The 19,681-nt window shown below is 49.1% G+C and overlaps 8 protein-coding genes across 8 annotated transcripts; 4 read left to right on the top strand and 4 right to left on the bottom strand.

Annotated features, from left to right (window-relative positions):
* Window positions 1-173: 173 nt before the first annotated feature.
* On the top strand, window positions 174-629 carry MYCFIDRAFT_32555 (uncharacterized protein; the record flags this gene model as incomplete). Its single annotated transcript, XM_007928764.1, has 1 exon — window positions 174-629. A coding segment is annotated over one exon (456 nt), but the record flags the coding sequence as incomplete, so codon positions are not given.
* A 1,848-nt stretch (window positions 630-2,477) lies between these two features.
* On the bottom strand, window positions 2,478-3,183 carry MYCFIDRAFT_78973 (uncharacterized protein; the record flags this gene model as incomplete). The annotated part of the gene is made up of 4 exons (XM_007929007.1): window positions 2,478-2,527; window positions 2,712-2,735; window positions 2,795-2,977; window positions 3,027-3,183. 4 exons carry the CDS (start codon window positions 3,181-3,183, stop codon window positions 2,478-2,480), a joined length of 414 nt encoding a protein of 137 aa, XP_007927198.1.
* Window positions 3,184-5,033: 1,850 nt separating this feature from the next.
* Window positions 5,034-6,506, bottom strand: MYCFIDRAFT_21247 (uncharacterized protein; the record flags this gene model as incomplete). The annotated part of the gene is made up of 2 exons (XM_007928729.2): window positions 5,034-5,261; window positions 5,391-6,506. Coding segments are annotated over 2 exons (1,344 nt in total), but the record flags the coding sequence as incomplete, so codon positions are not given.
* A 445-nt stretch (window positions 6,507-6,951) lies between these two features.
* MYCFIDRAFT_32614 (uncharacterized protein) lies at window positions 6,952-8,277 on the top strand (the record flags this gene model as incomplete). The annotated part of the gene is made up of 1 exon (XM_007928770.1): window positions 6,952-8,277. The coding sequence occupies one exon, from the start codon at window positions 6,952-6,954 to the stop codon at window positions 8,275-8,277; it is 1,326 nt and encodes a 441-aa protein (XP_007926961.1).
* Window positions 8,278-8,489: 212 nt separating this feature from the next.
* MYCFIDRAFT_78976 (uncharacterized protein) lies at window positions 8,490-10,494 on the top strand (the record flags this gene model as incomplete). Its single annotated transcript, XM_007929008.1, has 3 exons — window positions 8,490-9,315; window positions 9,368-9,995; window positions 10,050-10,494. Coding segments are annotated over 3 exons (1,899 nt in total), but the record flags the coding sequence as incomplete, so codon positions are not given.
* Window positions 10,495-10,725: 231 nt separating this feature from the next.
* MYCFIDRAFT_78977 (uncharacterized protein) lies at window positions 10,726-12,863 on the top strand (the record flags this gene model as incomplete). The annotated part of the gene is made up of 3 exons (XM_007929009.1): window positions 10,726-11,356; window positions 12,266-12,412; window positions 12,634-12,863. The coding sequence occupies 3 exons, from the start codon at window positions 10,726-10,728 to the stop codon at window positions 12,861-12,863; spliced, it is 1,008 nt and encodes a 335-aa protein (XP_007927200.1).
* A 345-nt stretch (window positions 12,864-13,208) lies between these two features.
* On the bottom strand, window positions 13,209-13,602 carry MYCFIDRAFT_9434 (uncharacterized protein; the record flags this gene model as incomplete). The annotated part of the gene is made up of 2 exons (XM_007928711.1): window positions 13,209-13,352; window positions 13,429-13,602. Coding segments are annotated over 2 exons (318 nt in total), but the record flags the coding sequence as incomplete, so codon positions are not given.
* A 534-nt stretch (window positions 13,603-14,136) lies between these two features.
* MYCFIDRAFT_188590 (uncharacterized protein) lies at window positions 14,137-15,240 on the bottom strand (the record flags this gene model as incomplete). Its single annotated transcript, XM_007929010.1, has 1 exon — window positions 14,137-15,240. The coding sequence occupies one exon, from the start codon at window positions 15,238-15,240 to the stop codon at window positions 14,137-14,139; it is 1,104 nt and encodes a 367-aa protein (XP_007927201.1).
* Between the last annotated feature and the right edge of the window lie 4,441 nt (window positions 15,241-19,681).

Genomic DNA, 19,681 nt, shown 5'->3' with positions numbered 1-19,681 from the left:
GGCTCATACTACTACATCCACTACGACACACAGCAAACAACATGGGATGAGCCAACCGAGCCTTACTGGATGTGGGACCCAGAGACCCAAGGGCCAGACATACGCATCGGACTGCTGAAGAATGGCAAGTCGAGTATGTATCTCCTTCGCCGCTCCCTACCCTGCAATGCTAACCACGTCTAGTTGGAACGGACGACCTCGCGGAGTCACAGCAGAAAGACGAGGAGTACCAGGGCTACAACCCAAAAATCCACGGAAACTATGACCCAAACGCCGACTACGCCAAGTTCCACGAGAAGAAGCGCCTGGAAGAGCGCTCGATGGACGAGCAAAAGGCCTTCATGGCCTCCACCCAACAAGCCGACTACGCCGCCACCATGAGTCTCAACCGCTTCACAGGCAGAGCTCAGGTCGGCGACCTCGGCCCCGACCGCCACAGCGACGCCGCCAAGAGCGGCCGCCAAATGAACGCTTTCTTCGACGTCGACGCCGCCGCCAATCAGCATGGCGGAAAGTCCCTCAAGGCTGAGCGTCGCCAGACGAGAGTGTCCAAGGAGGACGCGAAGAGGTACAATCAGGAGCGGAGGGAGAAGAAGGAGAAGAAGCGACGGGGTTGGCTTCAGAATTAATTCCAAAAATTTGCATGGGCCTTGTTTGGTGGTGTTTGCTGCGTTTTAATAATAGCATGAAGATACCCCCCCCAAAGAAAAATCCTTCTGGTTTGGAGGGAAAAATGAGAGAGCAATTGTGTCATGTCAGAAAAACAAAATTTTCATTCCTACTTCTGCTGACTCCGTTCGAGGGGATGTACTGAGCTCGCAGTGTCGCGACTGGCTTGAGATGAGCCATAGTGGTTTGTCGGAAGCTGAGGTATGTGAGAGTCCTTGGACTTATCTAGAAATCTCTGCTAACTCTGCGTAGAAGCGGGTTTCTACGCTTGTAGTGTCGTAAACGGCTCGAGATCAGCATAGTGGTTGGTTGGAGATGAAGGTATGTGAGAGTACTTGGACCTCTCTCGAAATCTCTGCTAACTCTGCGTAGAAGCGGGTTTCTACGCTTGTAGTGTCGCAACTCGCTTAAGATGAGCATAGCAGTTGTTTAGAGATGAGGGTATGTAAGTGAGAGTTCTTTCACTTCTCTAAACATCTCTGCTGACTCTGCGGAGAAGGAAGGGGTTTACTGAGCTTGTAGGCTCGGCACTTACACGGAGCGGTTACTCGGAGTTGGAGATGTGTGAAGAAAGCAATGGTGAGGGCCTACGATCGTCGCCACCGCTAGACATACCAACGGAGAATCATGTGACAGACTTAATGCACATGCATCTGTTCTGGCAGCGGGATCGCGTGCCTTCCACACTTCTGCGTGGATGCGCGTACCAAGCTCACTTCTGTTTGCAACAACAACTTCGCCGGAACAACAACATCTTTCGAACACTATCTTTCCGAACAACATCCTCTGCAGCACCGACAGTCGATGCGAGAGCTTGCGCGCGGCAAGGGTGTTCGCTACCGTTTCGAGCGGCGCAAAACAATGCAGCAGCAGCGCGATATAGAGCTACTATAGCGCGATATAGCGCTACCTGACGATCCCTTCGCGCCTTAGAGTAATAGCGCCGATGCTAACGAGAATGTCGATGCCAACGAAAATGTCGATGCTAATAAGCAATAGCTAATCGAGGCTGCGGCAACGCCCCTACTAGACGACAACTACGGCGGCACCTTTAACGACCTTAAGGACATCGACGATAGTGATTATCGCCATCGCACGGTTCCTGACATTCTTGGCGAGCCTAACACGTACGACCCCTTCGTCCGCAATAACGAATTCGATATATCTCCAGCTCCGAGTAACCGCTCTGCGCAGCTTGCCTCCGCGCGAGTGGGATATACTATGCTCGTGGCTTCGCAACTGGTTGCGAATGTATAGCACCGATGTACGGAGTTGAAGGTACGTACGTGAGAATACGACGAACTCTCTTGATGTTTATTGCTGACTCCGCGAACTCTGGGATGTGCGTCCGATTGGTGGCATACATGTTCTTCATATTCAGAGATTTTGAAGTTTTGTGGGCAGAGCAGAGCAGAGCAGACATGCTTGACGCTACCAGCTTTGACATGATTTCGGAAAATGACTACCCCCGACGAGAATGGCCTACCACATGCGTCGCCGGCTACAAGAGATCGATAGTGAACGAACCGTCGTCTCATCCTAGGGGCAAGCGAGCGGAGGACTATTCTAGCAGATAGCGCTGCCAAAGCTGGCCTCAACACCAACAAGTCGACAGGCAAGCAACACTGAGCAGCAAGCAAGGATATAGCCGCCCACAGATGCCGCGAGCTCGGTACCAGGAGCATCTATGCTGACATGTGTCCGCAGCTGAAGGTATTCCAAAATTTCCTCGTCTGATTCTGCGCGGCTTTACACCTCAGCGTTGGCACGCGCCATCGTTTCATCTTGACCATCAGGCTACCGACTCCTTAGAGAGGCTGGGCCTCGACGGGGAGGGGGGCGGCCATCGCCCGGCGAGCTGTCGAAGAAAGCGTACAGTGTGCACCAAGAGCAGTCAAGAGGGAGAATAAATGGTCATACCATCAACCATCAGTTGTGTTGTATGTATTCTTCCCCAGCTACATCGCGAATCCGATTGCTTCTTTCTTGATAGATAACGAGTGACTGCAGGTAAGCTCCATAAATTCCCTCCTTATACTTACCACTTTGATCTTGGATCGTTCTACCTACCCATTGCATCTATCATTTCCTCCATTGCCCGAATACGAATCACACCCCGACCCACAAACCGCGATCCAATCCAATCGATTATTCTTATTATCATTATTCCCCGACCATCCTCCTCCTCCACCATTGGGACTCTTGCACAAAAACACCGAATTATTCACAATCCCCGCTCCACTTCGAAGATTGATGCCCTTGGGTGGAGTTCTGTCGAGCGCGGAGATGATTTGGTCGTTGTTCCAACCTGAATTCAAGTCTTAGTAGGGAAGAAAAGAGGGATGAGAATCACGTACCGAGATTTTGGTTGGGACCACTGCCTTGGTTCTTTAGGAACCTTCCGCAATAGGTTTGACCGACTGCGCATCTGTTCGCGGCACGTTTGTCGGGTGCGGCGGTTGCGGTGGATGCTGCTGCGAGCATGAGGGTGGTGAGAAGTTGGGTGAAATGCATTTTTTTTTGGTTGGGAGTTTTGAGTGCTGAGTCTTGTTTGAGTGTTGGCGGTTGAGTCTTGACTCCGGGCCTTGATCATGGTCTTTATATCTATCCATGTGTGCTAATTTTTCTTGGAGGTTCGCCTTCGCTTTCTCAGCTATCATCATGCGACTTCCGTTTCGAGTCCAGTCTGCTTGTCGACGCTCTCACTGTACTCTTCGCCACCTCGGAAGAAGCGTGGTCCGTTCTAGTCAACCTGTTGTCGACGCCAAAGTCGCTTACTACCTGGCTGGATTGCCTGATTGCGATCGAATCCTCGCCATGGATTTCGTGGCTCATCAGGAGAGGAGGTGGAGAGGTGGTCGAGACAAGGCTTCTCGTAAAGTAGCAAGCCACGTCGAACACGATCTGTTGGCGACAAAGAAAACTTTTGTGAGGGGTTTCTGGTCTGGTGGAACTTGTCGACGGCAGCGTGGTACTGGCTTCTGGGCGTGGTATAGTCATGATGTGACTTTGTTGCTGGCGGAGATGATCGCTGGAAGCTAGATTTGTTGATTGTCAATGTTTGGTTACTAGTGGTTGGTCAGCAGTGAGCATCTTCCAATCCCGTGATGGTACGGTTGCGTGGTCTTGATGCAAATAGTCGTGCCAAGCAGCTGCACACTGCACCATGCGGAAGTTGTGATGCACTTTCGTGATACTGGAGTGTGATGATCATTCCAAGTCTATCTGCTGTGAAGGAGGTATCTGGATGTCTTACCATCTGGTGGGCGTCCACTGCTCAGATGTCCCTGCCTTCGTAACCAAAATTCGCTCTTGATCGCAGGGCAGGATCTCATGCTTCCCGCGCTTGCTCGCGTTCGTTTCCGGATGAGCTCTGGTCTTCCTTCATTCTTGCCTGGAGAAATGCCCTCCTCTCTCTCAGCTTTGACTTCGCCCCCGCCATCTCCCACAGCCGCATGTCATTCCGATGCCTCATGAGAAATTTTTCGTACTCAACACACCTTTCCTGCCGCACCCTCTGCACTCGTACTGCGGCCTTCTTGCTCATGAGAGGAGTCTTCGTTCGCGGGAACGTCGGCCGCTTGATTCGTTCCCACATGGGTTCGTCTTGTGCCATCATTTCGTCCATCGCCCGAAAGGTACGTCCGAAATCCCGTGCCGACCAGCCAGATGTGAATGGCGGCTCTGGTCCAAAACACGGGTATTCTTCGTCCTCTGAATCAGCCTGGTCGGAAGTTGCGCTTGATCCTTCATCGTCTTCTGAATCGGAAATTGCGCTTGATTCTTCATCATCTTTTGGGTCGGCCTTGTGGGGAGTTGCGCTAGGGATTTGGTTGAGTTCGAGGAGCAGCTCGTATGCGGTTTGCACACGCTTGAAGAGCTCCGTGTGAAGGTCACGGAGGTCGACACTGCATTTGTCGGGGTGCAGACGGATCGCCAGCGCACGATGGGCCACTTTGAGGTCACGCTGCGTGTAGCCTTGGGGCAGCACGAGGATGGCGCGAGGTGAAGATCGTCGGACTCGGGTGTAGATTTCTTCAAGGGTCATTTCTGCGACAGGAGAAGCCATGATGGTGCGATGGTATGCTAGACGGCAAGCGTAGCGGTAGGCAAGTAGTTGTCGAAAGTTGCACCTCAACGGACATCTCGAGAGTAAAATATATATCCAAAGGTCAGTGCCTCGTGAGATGGATGCTATTGTCCTCAGGAAAATTCTGAGGACAATTCTGAGGACAAGAATTCTGAGGACAAAAGCCAGCGCCACGCCCAGAAGTTAGCCTTGCTTCACTCAATCTTACACTTTGCGAACGCTGCACAATTGGAGGATGAATCTATGTGGATGCAATCGTATCGTGGCGATCTTCTCATACCAGCTCCTCTAGTATCGACTCCAGCTCCTCTCTCCTGAAGGGAACGACAAGTCGCTCGGTGCCAAGCCCGTCTTTCCGACTTTCGATCATTTGGTGATCGTGGAATTCCTTCAGTAGTGTCCTAAAGTTCACCTCACTCGAACAAACAAACTCTTCCACTGCCTTGTGATACAATGTCCTGTACTCAATGCCGATCGGTGCGTTCGGCGCAGGCGCCGAAGCCTTGGCAGGTTTGGCTTTTGATTTTGCCGGTCGGCCCCGTCCACGCCTCGAAGGTGTCTGCTGCTCTGCCGCTGCTTCATCTTCATCCTCTGCGCCGATAATATCTTCCGCATCGCTGTCATGGGCAACACCGTTGAGCAGAGCATCGTCTTCAGTGTCGGCCAATGCAAGCTGCTCTGCGACGAGGATGCGAAATAAGCTTCGCGCATTCTCTGGTAGCGATTTCAACACGTAGCCAACCCCGTCTTTGCCACCTAAGCGCCGGCTGCTTCTGCCCAGCAGAGCATTCACCTCTTCCACAACTTCGATCTCAGCTGTGTATGGTGCAAAGGTCGTCGCGTCGTGATAGAGGAAGCGTAGTTGAGACGAAAGTGATACGTCCCACAGGAGTGGAAAGTTCGGCGTGTCGCACGAAGCCAACAGCGATATGCTGGCGTGTGAAGCCAATCTCGCGACCAGCGTCTGCGTTGCAGATTTGCGAAGGTTGGCGTGATCAAGTGAGTGAATGATGAGGACGATCTTTTGTTTTGGCGGACTTTCTGTGAGCGTAGTTGAAAGCAAATCGAGCATTGCCGTCGGCTGTGCTGGGAGCTTAGTGCTTTTTGGAAGCACAACGCCAGCCAGCGAATTGAGAGCGTCACGTATGGTGAGACCAGGTGTGTACCCATTGACTACCACAATATTCGGCGACTTCTCGCATTGGTAGTACATGTGCTCGGCAAAGTCCATCAGCAGGTCTCGTTTGGAACCATAGCCGTAGAAGCAGAGATTGAAGTTTTCTTCCAGCTCAAACATCCATTGATCATATGCTCGCGCATGTAGTTCCCTGAGCATTTTCATGTCTGTGTCGTGAGGATCTTTGTAAGCATTCATCTGCGCAAAGTAGTCCTCGTGGTTCAACAGCAGGTGCGAGGGCATTGTGTTGGCAGAAGTCCTATTGCCGCCTGCCCGATTCTGAAAGAAGTACAGCTCATGAGGCGGCATATCAGGCGGCGGACTCGGAGTACGTTCACGCCGTCGGCCTTTGGGTCGTCCTCCCTGCCTGCCAGTCTTGGAGGGTGTCGCTGGGTGGCCCACGTCCACCGCATCGTCCACCTCTTCATCCTCGTCGCCCTCGTCTTCGCCCAGAATTGCGTGCGCTATAGCGTCTTCTCGAACGTCATCCTCCGCATCGCTGTCTTCGGTCTGCGCGATCTGCTTCTGCAACGTCCGCTGGCTCTTTCTACGCGCTGAGCGATCGTTCCGTGCTGCTGCTGATGCATCTTCATCGTCGCCATCGACTTGTTCTCCTTCCTTGTAAGGCGTCGAGAACAGCACCTTGCGCAGTGAGCTAGGAGTAGCCTCAACCGACTTCAGCCCGTTTGCCTTGCTTGGTGTTTCTTTCAAGATTGACTTTCGCTTCGATGGTGTTTCCAATGTTCGCGAAGGGCTGGGGACCGCAGGCTCGTTATCATCTTTCGCACTTCTCCTCGTCTTGCGTGGTGTAGGATCATCGTCTTCGTGCAAATCGTCCGTCTTCCGCCGTTTGGGCATATTTGGTGTAGACAGTCGCGTTCGTAAATTGTGAGACGCGACGTTCATCTCCAGAACGGACCAAATTCCGCATCCCATATGCACTCCCTGAGCTTCCACTGCTACCGTTCACTCTTCCACCAGCATCCCCAATTACTACCGCAGCAACACCGCCAAGATGCTGTCCGGAGTGCTGCTGTTCAACCAGAAGGGCGAGCTGCTCATCATGCGCGCCTTCCGCCAGGACATGCGCCCTCGACTCGCCGACGTCTTCCGCATCCAAGTAATCAGCAACCCTCAGATCAGATCGCCCATTCTCACCCTCGGAAGCACGACATTCAGCCACATCAAGAGCGAGAACATATACATCGTCGGCGTCAGCAAGGGTAACGTTAACAGCGCGTTGGTATTCGAGTTCCTGTACAAGCTGGTCCAACTGGGCAAGAGCTACTTTGGCCGCTTCGATGAGGAGGCTGTCAAGAGCAACTTTGTTATGGTCTACGAATTGCTGGACGAGATCCTGGATTTTGGCTATCCTCAAAATACAGAGACCGAGACATTGAAAATGTACATCACTACAGAGGGTGTCAAGTCAGAACGCGCACTGGAGGACAGCAGCAAGATCACAATGCAAGCCACTGGAGCGCTAAGCTGGAGAAGAGACAATATCAAATACCGCAAGAACGAGGCTTTTGTGGATGTGATTGAGGACGTCAATCTTCTGGTGTCAGCATCGGGGACTGTGCTTCGCGCGGACGTCAACGGAGCCATAGAGATGCGTGCCTACCTGTCAGGTACGCCAGAATGCAAGTTTGGTCTGAACGATGCTTTGACGCTGGCATCGCATTCTGGAGGCGTGGATGGACAAGGTGGTCCCATCGGCAACTTGCCTGGCAACAAGGCAACCAAAGCCGCTGCAGGCTCAGTCACTTTGGAAGACGTTTCGCTTCATCAATGCGTGAAGCTCAGCTCATTTACCTCCGATCGGACCATTTCATTCATCCCACCGGACGGCTCCTTCCAGCTCATGTCGTATCGCTGCTCGGAGAACGTCAACCTGCCATTCAAGGTACACGCTATCGTCAATGAAATTGGACGAAGCAAAGTCGAGTACTCAATCGCAATCCGGGCCAATTATGGTGCAAAGCTTTTCGCTACCAATGTATCCGTTCGCATACCTACACCGCTCAACACAGCAAACACAACCCATCGCACCTCGCAAGGCAAGGCCAAGTACGTCCCAGCTGAAAATGTGATCGAGTGGAAGATTGCACGATTCACTGGCCAGAGTGAATTTGTCCTGAGCGCAGAGGCTGAGCTGAGTGCCATGACCACGTACAAGGCTTGGTCAAGACCGCCGCTGAGCATGCAATTCAGCTTGTTGATGTTCACGAGTTCAGGGCTTCTTGTGCGCTATCTGAAGGTGTTTGAGAAGGGCAATTATAGCAGTGTCAAGTGGGTGCGGTACATGACAAGAGCTGGAAGCTACGAGATCAGATTTTGAGGCCTTTTTAATAAGGATTATGATGATACCCCCAAAGGCGCTGTTTTATCGTGTAGAGATGATTTGATGGATGCCAATCAACAAGAAAATAGGTCGTGTGTGCGGATGAGACGGTTTCACAATGCGGGCTGTCTCGGAAAGCCTCACTTTTGCACTTTCACATGCTGCGAGCCTTCAAAGCGCATCACCTCTGAACTTACCTTTGCGCACAGTCGACTCCATCACCAACACAGCACATCGCTCAACGGCACATGCATGCGATCCACAATCTGCGACAACACGATATCGGTGGTCGCTTCCATGATATGAACGCGCCGAGAGATAGCACACCGTCTTCAACAACCGACAGCGCGATTGGCAGTGACATACCATTCGCGCAAGCGAGCCCACGTTCTCCAACTCCAGGGTCATCGAGCTATAACAACATCTCGTCTAATCGCCAGGCATTTGTGGCTTCAGATACCATGCGCAGCGACGGCTTCGATGTTGTAACGGCAACGCTGGATGAGTGGGAAGCGCGCGATGCACCAAGAGCTTCGAACCATGCCGTCGAGCCAAGTGTTCCAAAGCCATTGGATGAAGGCATCTCCCAAGAGCGTCGAAACGGCTCTGCAGAACATCCCGAGGTCATCGAGGAGGAAGCCGAAGCAAATCTTGAGCAGAGTATTGCCAAAGTTCTCGAAGTCGTAGGGACATCCAAAGAGGATGCACAAGATCTGCTTCGCCAATCCCGCGGCGATGTCCAAGAAGCAGTTGGACGCTTCTATGAACGTAACTCGCCAACGCTGGTAGAAGAAGCTCTTACCGAGATGGAGCTTGGGAAGTGCACAAAGACGAGGAAGAAGTTTCTGCGCAAAGGCGACGTTCTAATCGTGCTGGATTGTAACACTTTGGGCTTGAGCTGCAGATTGCGAGCAGAAGAGCTCCGGGCGGCATCTCTTTGGTTGGCGGAGTCATTGTCCTCCGCGGCTCCAACTTCACTAGGCCCAGATGGTGTGAACTATCTCTACACTTTGCAGAGCCCTGCCGTAGCCGGTGGTGTGCCCGAGCTGCTTCTACAAGATTTGCAAGTACTGAAGCGGGACTGCAGAACAAAATCTCAGCAAGAAGGAGTTGAAGAAGTCTGTCAAGCAAGAAGATGATGGTGAAGCTGAAGCCACAGCCAAGGTTGATGCGCAAAAGAGTATGGAATGGCTCAAAGCATACGAAACGTTCTTCCGAATCACTGCGCATACTTCTCCCAAGCACCTGCTGCTGGATCAGGACAGCGTCAACAAGTCTCTTCCGCGCATCGAAGCAGTATCAAAACTTGCGCACCTTTACGAAGCAAACACTCCCAGCTCACCAGTCACGAGCGCACTTACCGTCGTCTTTGACGGGTTTGACGAACGAAACATGCTATGGGCCTCGATTGCTGGAAATGCTGTGAAATGGCTGGCTATTGCGTCCAACCTCAAAAAGGCGTCAATATACAAGGAGGCGTTTGTGCATGTCGCTAGCGCCTTCCTCACACTTCCAAGCGGTCTGGAGGAGCAAGGTCTTCCACAGTGTGTTCGATCAAAGGTAGAGTATCGTGCGAGAGAGATGGAGTACCAGCGCATCTCTGTCAACAGTTCACTACTCAGCTTCACTATCAAGGCTTCTGGAGGCAGGGAAGTACCTGTCAGCCCAAGCACTGATTTCCTCCCCTACAGCGTGCTGGTCTTCTACAAAGAGTGGTATGTTTTTAATATCTGCCAAGGAGAAAGTCTATTGTACTGACACTGTTACAGGATTGCAGAGCATCTCCGCTTCCACGAAAGCAACGCTGTACAGGTGCAGACCAACGCATTCTGCAATCATGAGGAGCAGGATTGTCTCCAAATCGCGGAGTTCTACCGACTTTTAGGTGGCGCTGACGACTATTTGCCCGAGGGTCAAGTCTTCGCGGCAGTGACGCGCCGTAGCTCTGAAGGTCGCCGAGACAGTGTCCGCGAACTCGACCCCGACAAGAAAGAAGAAGTGCGGGCAATTCTGAAGACCATCAAGGCCAGAGCGGCGGAGATCGTCAAGCCGATGGTCACCAGTACTCTGCGCTGGACAGATAGAGACTCTCTTCCATATTTGACGAGCCTTGTGGTTGATGAGGAAGACTTTCCCTGGAAAGCTGAGGTGAAGAGGGAGGAAAGCGTGACGAGTGAGGACAGCGAAGAGGAAGACACAGACATGGAGGACTGAGGACATGCAGCTCGATCAGGCTCTCTGCCTCAGGCACTTTGCAAGCAGGCTGGAGCTTATTCGCACTGCTAGCCATTACCCTTTCGACAGTAGGTGATAGGCTGGAATTAAGCTTTGACATAAATACCACAGCTTCTTATTTCACCACTTTGAACATGCTAAATTCTACACAGAACTCAGACGTTGTGACACTCGATCAAATTCTAGGCCGAACTGCACTCCAAGCAAACAATGGCGCGATTTCCGCAAACCACCTCCGCGCATGTCTACGAAGATGTCTTTGAAGACTCCGCCGACGAGGACGAACAAGCCCAAGCCCACAACCCAGGCTACTCACCAGTCATCCTAGACTGGATCGACCGTTTCTGGGAAGAAGACTTCGATTCCCCCAATCCCGCACACGACCAAGCCATCGCCTTCTCCGCCGCCTTAACCGCTCAATCCACAACTGGCGCCAACTTCTTCCGCGCGCGAGAACCAGAAATTTCACCTCGAGAAATAGGTCTCAAAGACAAACAGGCGGTTGAACACGCGCAACGATACGATCCCCTTGCCCTCGAGGCGAGAATTCGAGGTGTTGAGATTGAAAGAAGGAGGGTGGAGAATTCTAAACCTGTTGTGATGAAAGAAGAGCAGCCTGTGCGACAGAAACCTGCGGCGAATGCTCCTGCTAAAGTTCACGAGGCTATTACACTTGCTGCGAGTCGTTTTTGTGAGGATAGTGAGGATGCTATACGCATGCTTAATACTCTGGCTATGCAACGGCCGGATTTGAAGTTGGAGTGTGCGCTTGAGAAGGAGAGGTGGGCGGCCAGACGGAGTGTGGCGAAGAGGCGGGCTGAGAAGGAGGAGAAGGGTGAGGGTGAGAGGATGAGGGGGGAGGGTGGAGGGAAGGGGGCTAGGGAAGGGGGTTGTCGGAGGCAGTAGACTATAGGGTAATCGAGTCTGGTTGTATTGGGGTGGGAGGGTATGGGCGCGGCGCTGTCGAGGGGTTGTGTTTTTTAGGTATTCGTCGCCGTCGTTCGCTGCAGCACTGCCGAGACCATACATTTTGAATGGAAAGCTACCTAGCCACAAGTTCACTCACACTGGCGTGCGGGGATTGAAAATCAATAGAATATATCTAACCACGCTTGGCAAGAGGAGTCAGGGGATGAATGCGCAAGCAAGCAAGACTACACTCTTCTCCATTTCCTATCATCACACTCCTCGCTCTACCATCATCACCACCACCACCATGTCGAAACTCCTCGACTCGACAGCCTTTACCTCGCCACGCTCCCGCCAGTTCTCAAAATATAGCATGCTAGGCCTCTCCTTCGCAATCCTAAACTCCTAGCAGCAGCCTTGTCCTTCGCGGCGGCCATTATATGGTTTCGAAACATCAGGAATCTACAACCTCTCCTTCTTCCTCGCCGCTTCTCTCGCGGAATTTTCTTTTGTCTTGCAGATCCAACTGCTTGGTGGACAAATCGCGGTCATGAGTCCTCAAAGATGAAAGAGTGGATTAGTTTATCTGGGTGGTGGGTGGCGTGATTGATTCTTGCATTGGAACATCTGGGTTATGTTCCGCTGGGGTGGGATCGGGGTTGGATTTGTATTGTTGTGTTTGCGCGTTCGACGGAGCGGCAGGATGGGCTGGCGTGGTTGTTGGAGATTTTCGAAGGGTGGGTTGGCTTTGACAGTTTTTGATCCTGTTGCGCATATGGTGAGTTGAAATTATATTCATATTTGCGTTGCTACTTCATGCTTACGCTTGGACAGATCGAAGTGATCCCGAACTCATCGATCGAAGGACCGAAGATCATGGTGTACTGCCAGTACATCGGTATCAGCACAAGGTTGGTGTTCCTCATTATTCTGCTCTTCGTTTCCGGCGGACAGGCAAATCTCGACACGATCATTTCTTCGCCACTCGGTCCGCCTCTCCAGATCCTGACATTGCGACTTCAAGAAAATTCGGCGCCATTGGCTTGCTCATCTTCCCACTCATCTGCCTTCATGTTCTCTGGCAACTCAGTCCTGACAACATCCCCACGAATGACATTTGCTTTCGCTCGAGACGGTCGAAATTGTGGTGGGAGGCGCACCCGAAGCTTGGTGTGTCATTGAGCGCCCTCTACCTGAATGTCGTGGTAGGGGTGATCGTCGGCTGCATCTTTCTTGGGAATAGTGTGGCATTCAATGCGATCACTGCTGCTTTTGTACCTGGTAGTGGCTCTGGGAGTCAGCGACGGTATGTCTTCCAAGGTAGTCGGACATTGCCCGAGCATGCTTTTGCTCTTCCCACGTGGCTTGGATGGGCTGCGAACATTATCGGACTGGAGTACACGGTTTTCACCACGGTCCTCTTCGTCTTCCCTCCCTGACTGGATCGACCATGAACTAATGCATCGTCGCATTCGCCATAACCTTCTTGATCAGTGTCGTGCAGTGGGTTGTGGTTTTTCTCAAATATTATGAAGCGCCGAAAGTGACGCTGGGTGTCGGAGAGCATGTGCAGGAGGCACGTCAAGGCGAAGTATCGATGCGGGAGTTTAAAAAGCTATGCAGACGTAGTAGTCTACTTCTCATAATCACATACCATCATTCTTTCCCTCACCCAACGAGCCGGTCACTTTTGTCAGACTTGAATATAGTTCCTCAAACTCTCCAGCAGATGGGGACTGAACACCCTCCTCGTTCGCGTATATGCCTTGATCATTCTGGCGCCACACCAGCTGCTGTAGCCGCCGAGCATCCAGAATGTTCCTCTCAATCAGCCTTCCAACTTCCTTGATCTGGCCGGTATAATCCCTTTCGTATCGCGCCACAGTTGGGATATTGATAATACGCCAAGGGTCTTTGCGCCATGGGTTCTTACAACTGCGCCAACTGGTCAGAAGTATCAGCGAACACGTCATATTATCTGCCAAAGACCGATAGAGGAAAGACTCGCTCCTCTGGTAGCCCAACGGGCACAAAGATCGCCCGCTTGTCTTTGTGAGAAAATGTCGTCTCGAGACTTGGTAGCGCAAGTCTCACGTCCGGATGCCATGGTTGCCCGGTATGTGGGTCATTCGAGGATAGGAAGACGATGAAGAGTGCGCTATCTTGAGCTAGTCGGAGGTCTTGCATGTTGCCGAGGGTCTGTCCTGCTAACTGGAAGGTTGTGTATGGCATGGTTCCTGATTTGTGTGTTGGTGGAATGCTGCCTGGTGGAATGTCGAGTGCTGATTGTTTGGACGTAAACGATGAAGAGGCAAAGCAACAAGTTATCGCTGTCTCAGCCGCTCTTGCGACTTCTCAATCCTACTGCAGTCTGGCGTCTGGGACTAGGGAGTTGCGAGAGCAGCGTAGACTGAGAATTGGCAGGAAGGTGTCGCGATGTCTTGAGCGCGCCTGATAGCACCGACATACGCGCCGTAGGCTCCCAGTACGGTCCTTCCAAAATTGAAGCTTATTTGCACCACCTTCGGACCGGATTCTCATCTCGCCAATTCTTGGGCCTGAATGCAGCAGCCAAACGCCATGCTCTTACGCTTCAAGCCTTTGAAAGATAACAATCAGTCTTTTCACGCCTTTGGCTTCCCCATCATGCCTACACCACTGCGGACGACACCAACCAGACCTCCTGTCTGCACACTTTCGCTGGCAACACCACTAAGGACGATGCTCGATCTCCGGGAGACCCTCCAGCCAAGCCACTCTGGTCTGAGCCGGGACCTCAAGCTCCGTAAGCTCATCGCCCAGCGCAGTCAGAATGTCCGCCAACGCCAGACCTTTCGTCTTCTTCAAGACATTGATTGTCGTCAAGCACGACCCAACATTTTTGGTCGTAAGCAGTGTCTGGATAATCATCTTGATATCTGCTGGGTGCGGTGCAGCAATACAATCATAAATCGTCTCCATCGTGATCAGATCTCGTTGGATGTCTTTGCCCTCCTTGACTGGTTCGCCGGGAACGTGAAGTGGCGTTGATGAAGCATGGCATGCTTGCAGCACATTCAATGCCCGTCTCATGTCTCCCTTGGAAAGTGTGACCAGGCTGTCTGTTGCGTCCGAAGCAATATTCACGCCTTCTTCGATGATGACTTTGTCGACCAATCTTCGGATATCAGGCTCTTTCAGTGGCGAGAAACGGAATCTCGTACATCTGGACAGGAGTGCGGGGCTGAGTTTGTGAGTGTAGTTGGCGATGATGCAGAATCTTGTGTTGGCCGTGTATCTCTCCATGATTCGTCTCAGCGCCATTTGCGCGGTACTTGTCATCGCATCCGCCTCGTCGAGAATGATGAGCTTGTATGTCGCCATGCTGTCGTCCTGCTTGCTCTTGTCGAAGCTCCCGGCGAAGATCTGTTTCGTAGAGCTGAAGGTCTTGATCTGTTCTCGCACAACGTCAATACCTCGGTCGTCGGAAGCATTGAGCTCGAGAACCATTTGGCGCATGTTCTTGTTGCCGTATATCTTGCGAGCCAAGGCGAGCACTGTGGAGGTCTTGCCTGTGCCTGGTGGGCCGTAGAGGAGGAGATGTGGGAGGCGATTCGAGTCGACGAATTTGTTGATTGTGGCGAGGATGTCTTGGTGTCCGGAGACGTCTGAGAGGGAGTTGGGTCTGTACTTTTCTACCCATGGCAGGTTGTCTTCGGCTTCGACTGGGAGATTGGCGGCGCTGCGTTTGCCTTTGCTGTCTTTTGCCGAGGAGAATTGGATGTCGTTGGATGGGCGGTCGATTTCCATTTCGTCGTTATCTTCGAAGTCTGACATGTCGGCGGTTTTGGTGGTATTGATGGGCAGTAACGTCGTTGCTGTATATCGTGGAAAATAGGTCTGTCGCCAATGTGAAAGTGGAGCAACAGTTAACGCGGGGCGTGTGCTTTTCGTGACAAGGTCTGTGCGTATCTTCGAAACGCCCCGAGACATCCCTGGCACTTATACCGAGCCCTAGCTGCCCGCCCGAGCCCCAGTGGATACGTGGATTATGAGATCGACTGTTACTAACTAAATCGCGTGTAGAAGCGATAATCGCATCCCCGTAACTATCTCCGACTAGGTAACTATACTACTACTATCTATAAAGCTAAAGATTATTAGCAAATTAGTAGTATAGCAAAATTTAAGGTATTGTTAGTTGCTAGCTATCTACTTAGGTCTAAGCGGGTTACGACCTATAGCCTTATAACTACGCGAGGCTATATATACTAGCTTATATTAGTCTCTTAGTTGTTAACTCGCCTACTACTATATATAATACTGCTACTAAGTAAACTAATAGTGCTATTGCTATAGCACCTAGTAGTAAAGTAGCCGTCCTATCGGCTGTGTTAGTAAATACTAATACTGCTATTGCTGCTATTACTACTAAGTAGCCTATCGTTGTTACTATTTAAATAACGCCGCCTACTATTAGCTATATTTAATCTGCTAGAGTAAGCGCTATTCTTTACGCGTACGTAGGTTATTAACCTCTTACCGCAGTAGATCTAGCTTAGAAGGAGGTTGTAGAGCGTCTAGAAGTAATAGCTTAGTACGTAGATTATAGTACTCGAAGCCTACTAGATAGTAGGTAGAGCTATATGCTCGGTTAGCCTTCTAGTAAGGGCACTATTAAGTACAGCATTAGCTCTTTACGTACTTGTAGTGCTCGACAGTCGTCCTTAATTAAGTAAGTAATATACTAGGCTCGAGTACGAAGTCCGTCGTTCTTGCTATCGCTATCTTCTACTTCTTAGCAACTATAGTCTTATTTAGGTCGTCTAATTCTCGAGCCGTTGCTACGCGCTTTATTAAGTATAGTATCGCTCCGCCGGTTATAGGTTTACGGTTGCTATATACTATAGTAGGCTCTCGTAAACGTAGTAACTTCGAGAAGTCGATATACTAGTAAGCGTAGAAGTAGCTTAGTAATAGTATAGTACGACTACTACCTGTCTCGAGAATCTTTATTAGGGCGTATATATAAGGATAACTATAGGTCCTACTAAGGTAGTCGTTATAGCGGCACTATAAGCAGCTATACGAGAAGGCTAAATACTTAATCTCGTTGCTATTGTCGTTAGTTGTAGTCCTTAGAAGTGCTATAGCACGTACGTAGAGCTATTATACCTCGTAACCTCGAGAAGGTAGTAGTCGCTAATTACTCGAGATACGCTTGCCTAGAATAGACTAATAATAGCCTTATTACAGCGCTTTAGATTGTTAGCAAGTATATAGCGGCGGCGGTCGTAACCCTCGTTCTACTACTTAATAAGTGCTTTAAAGAGCGTAAAGATATCGTAGCGACTGCTATAGTTTAGCTATAGTTTAATCCGTCCGTAGTAAGACTCGACTCGTAAGGTTGTCTTACAACTAAAGTAGAGTACTTCGTTAGTCTAGCAGTCGACTATTCGTTGCTTATAGCGCTACTAGTTCTTATAAAGATAGGCCTTAAATATAGGATAGACGTTGTCTAGTTTATTAGCGTTGCTATTAAACTCGTCTTCGGTTTAGCTATAAATAGTATAGACAAACAGCTTTATAAACTAGCTAGTTTAAGGGCTATTAGTCTAGCCGCTATTATCGTCCTTAACCTATGCAAACTCGCCTCGTTCTTTACGTACTCGAGTAAGTATGTCTTGCTATAGATGCTAGTTATAGATAATATTCTTAGCGTTAGGAAACACCTCCTTATAAGCTAGCATTAATGCCTCTTTACGGTTAGTACTAACAACTAGTAGTATAGCGCATCCGGCGGCTTTAAAGGCCTGTTTAATAGACCTAAGAAGTTGTACAAAATCGGCCTTATTAGGCTTCGGACGGACAAGGCTAATACCGAGCTTAATCGTATTATTTAAAGGTCTAGTAGCGACTATATCTAGCAACTCGAGGTTGTATAGATTAGTCGAATACGTAGTATTTAGTACAAGCGTATAAGGCGTTAGTTTAAAGGCTTTAATTAAGACTAGATAAAGAGCTACTATAGATTTAATAGCGCTATTAGGTTTAGTTTAAATATCCTTATAGATATCGTATTCCTCGAGCAATTTAACTATCCGCTCGGCTTAATTAGCTTCTCGTCGTACGCTAAGGTTGCGAAGCTAAGAGACATTATATAGGTCTTGTAATTTAATAATAATACTACGGCCTCGGAAATAGGCTATTATCTTAGACGTTAGTATTCGCGCGGACTAAAGCCGTTCTAGTTGCTCGAGGAAATTAGCCGTTCTTAAGCGACTTCTATAGATAGTAAGACTAACAACGTCGTTAGGTCTATAGTTATAGCAATAGTAAGCTTCTTTATTAGAATAGCGGATAGTCTAGCTACTAGAAGGGTTAGAAGGGTCGATAGTAACGGCGTAGAAGTAGAACTAATACCCTATCTTCTTAGTTATTGTCTTCCTTCGAGTCGTATTCTACGTCCTTTTATTAGGCTAACTAAAGTACCTATAGATATAGAGATAGCGATATTTAACGCCTTTAATATTCTTCCGCGGCTTCTACTCCTTAAACTCGTATCTCTTTACCTTTCTAAACTCTTCCTATATATATATCTCGAGCGCTATATACGATACAAAGTCGACTTCGCGAGGTATAGGTCTACGGCGGAGCGCTTTCTTCGAGAATAGGTGCTTCTACGGCCTTAGAGAGACTAATCGATATTTAGGTAGAGATATACGCTCGCGCGGTAGCGATAGTAAGCGCGAGCGGCCTCGAATACGTATCTCCGAGACAAATTGAACCTCTTCCTACGACTCGACAACTACCGCCGAAAGCGCGCCTTCTACCTCTATTTCTACCTCTTCCTACGACTTAATAACTACTACGCCTCCTATACCTTCTACTACCGCCGCCGCGCCGCTACCGCCGTTACCGCTACTAGCGACGAGATTATCGAGAAACTTATTAATATATACCTCGTATAATAGAGATTCGGCTATTTTCGATAGTTACTAGGCAATCTACTATAAAAGGGGGAAGAAATGCGAATTTTAGGTCTATAGTAGACTTAGAGGCGCGAATTCCTAGGTAACGCGCTCCGCGCTACTAACTAAGAATAGATATAATATATAATAGATAGAAATAGTATATAATCTTATTTAGCGCGATTCTATATTAGTATATCTACTAGGGCTCGGGCGGGCAGCTAGGGCTCGGTATAAGTGCTAGGCGAGACATCTTTCTAGCTAGGTAAGACTATATTATTACGTATAGCGCAGTTAATTGCTTTCGTAATACTATGCTATCGGCGATTAATAGTCTTCGTTAATTGCCTATATTCTATCTATTCTATAGACTAAAAAATAGTATAAAAATTCTTTATATACTAGGAAGTTATATAATAGTTATATAACTAAACTAGTACGTTATATATCCCCTTACCTTATATAAAAGGGATATACCTTCCCTTTTAGGTAAGATAGCTAATATTTTTTTATATAAAAATAGAAAAGAAAACTAATCTATTATTAGGGCTAAAGAGGCTATATATAATTAGTATATAACTAGGCCGAGTAAAGCTAGGGTCTCGAAGCCTTAGGTAGGGCTTAGCGCTTAGCGTTAGGCTAACTTACCTACCTTCCTCCCTTTCCTCCTAAATCCTTATTAAATACTACTTATACCTACTACTACCCTATTAACCTACTAATATACCCTTCTTATATAGTATTCGATCTACCCTTTAAGGGTATTAGCTAGATAGTCCTTATTTTAAGCTTTTAGCGGTATAGCTACGAAAACTACTAATCTAACTATATTACGCCCGAAGAACGGGACCTATATATACTATTCTACTAAAACAACTATACTAATTATTAAGCAAGGCCTTCTATACGGCCTATTATACTAAGTTAATCGTACTAGGCCGATACCTACTAATTCCGCTCTATCCGTATTATAGGGGCCTATAATATATTATTAGTATTACCCCTTATAATAGCCGGCTTATTACGAAGCAATAACCGCGGCGCCGCTAGTAGCGCTAGTAATAATAATACTAGTAGTATAGAGCCTATTAAGGAACCTATAGTTCTAGGTAATAACCTAGAATTGCCTATTAACGATATTCTTAATAAGATTATTAATCGACGATATAGCTAACTAGCCTTTAGCCCCTAACTAGTAGGGAGACTTTAAGAAGCTACTTAGAACAGGCTCGCTACTTTGCGTTAAGAATAATAGCTAAAGGATAATCTCCTAGAGCTTCGCTACCTTTAGGAATCCCCGATAACTA

Source organism: Pseudocercospora fijiensis, assembly GCF_000340215.1.
Source record: "Pseudocercospora fijiensis CIRAD86 unplaced genomic scaffold MYCFIscaffold_5, whole genome shotgun sequence".
Classification (NCBI taxonomy): domain Eukaryota; kingdom Fungi; phylum Ascomycota; class Dothideomycetes; order Mycosphaerellales; family Mycosphaerellaceae; genus Pseudocercospora; species Pseudocercospora fijiensis.
Note: the sequence above shows the minus strand (reverse complement) of the source record. Positions and strands in the feature narration are given on the sequence as shown.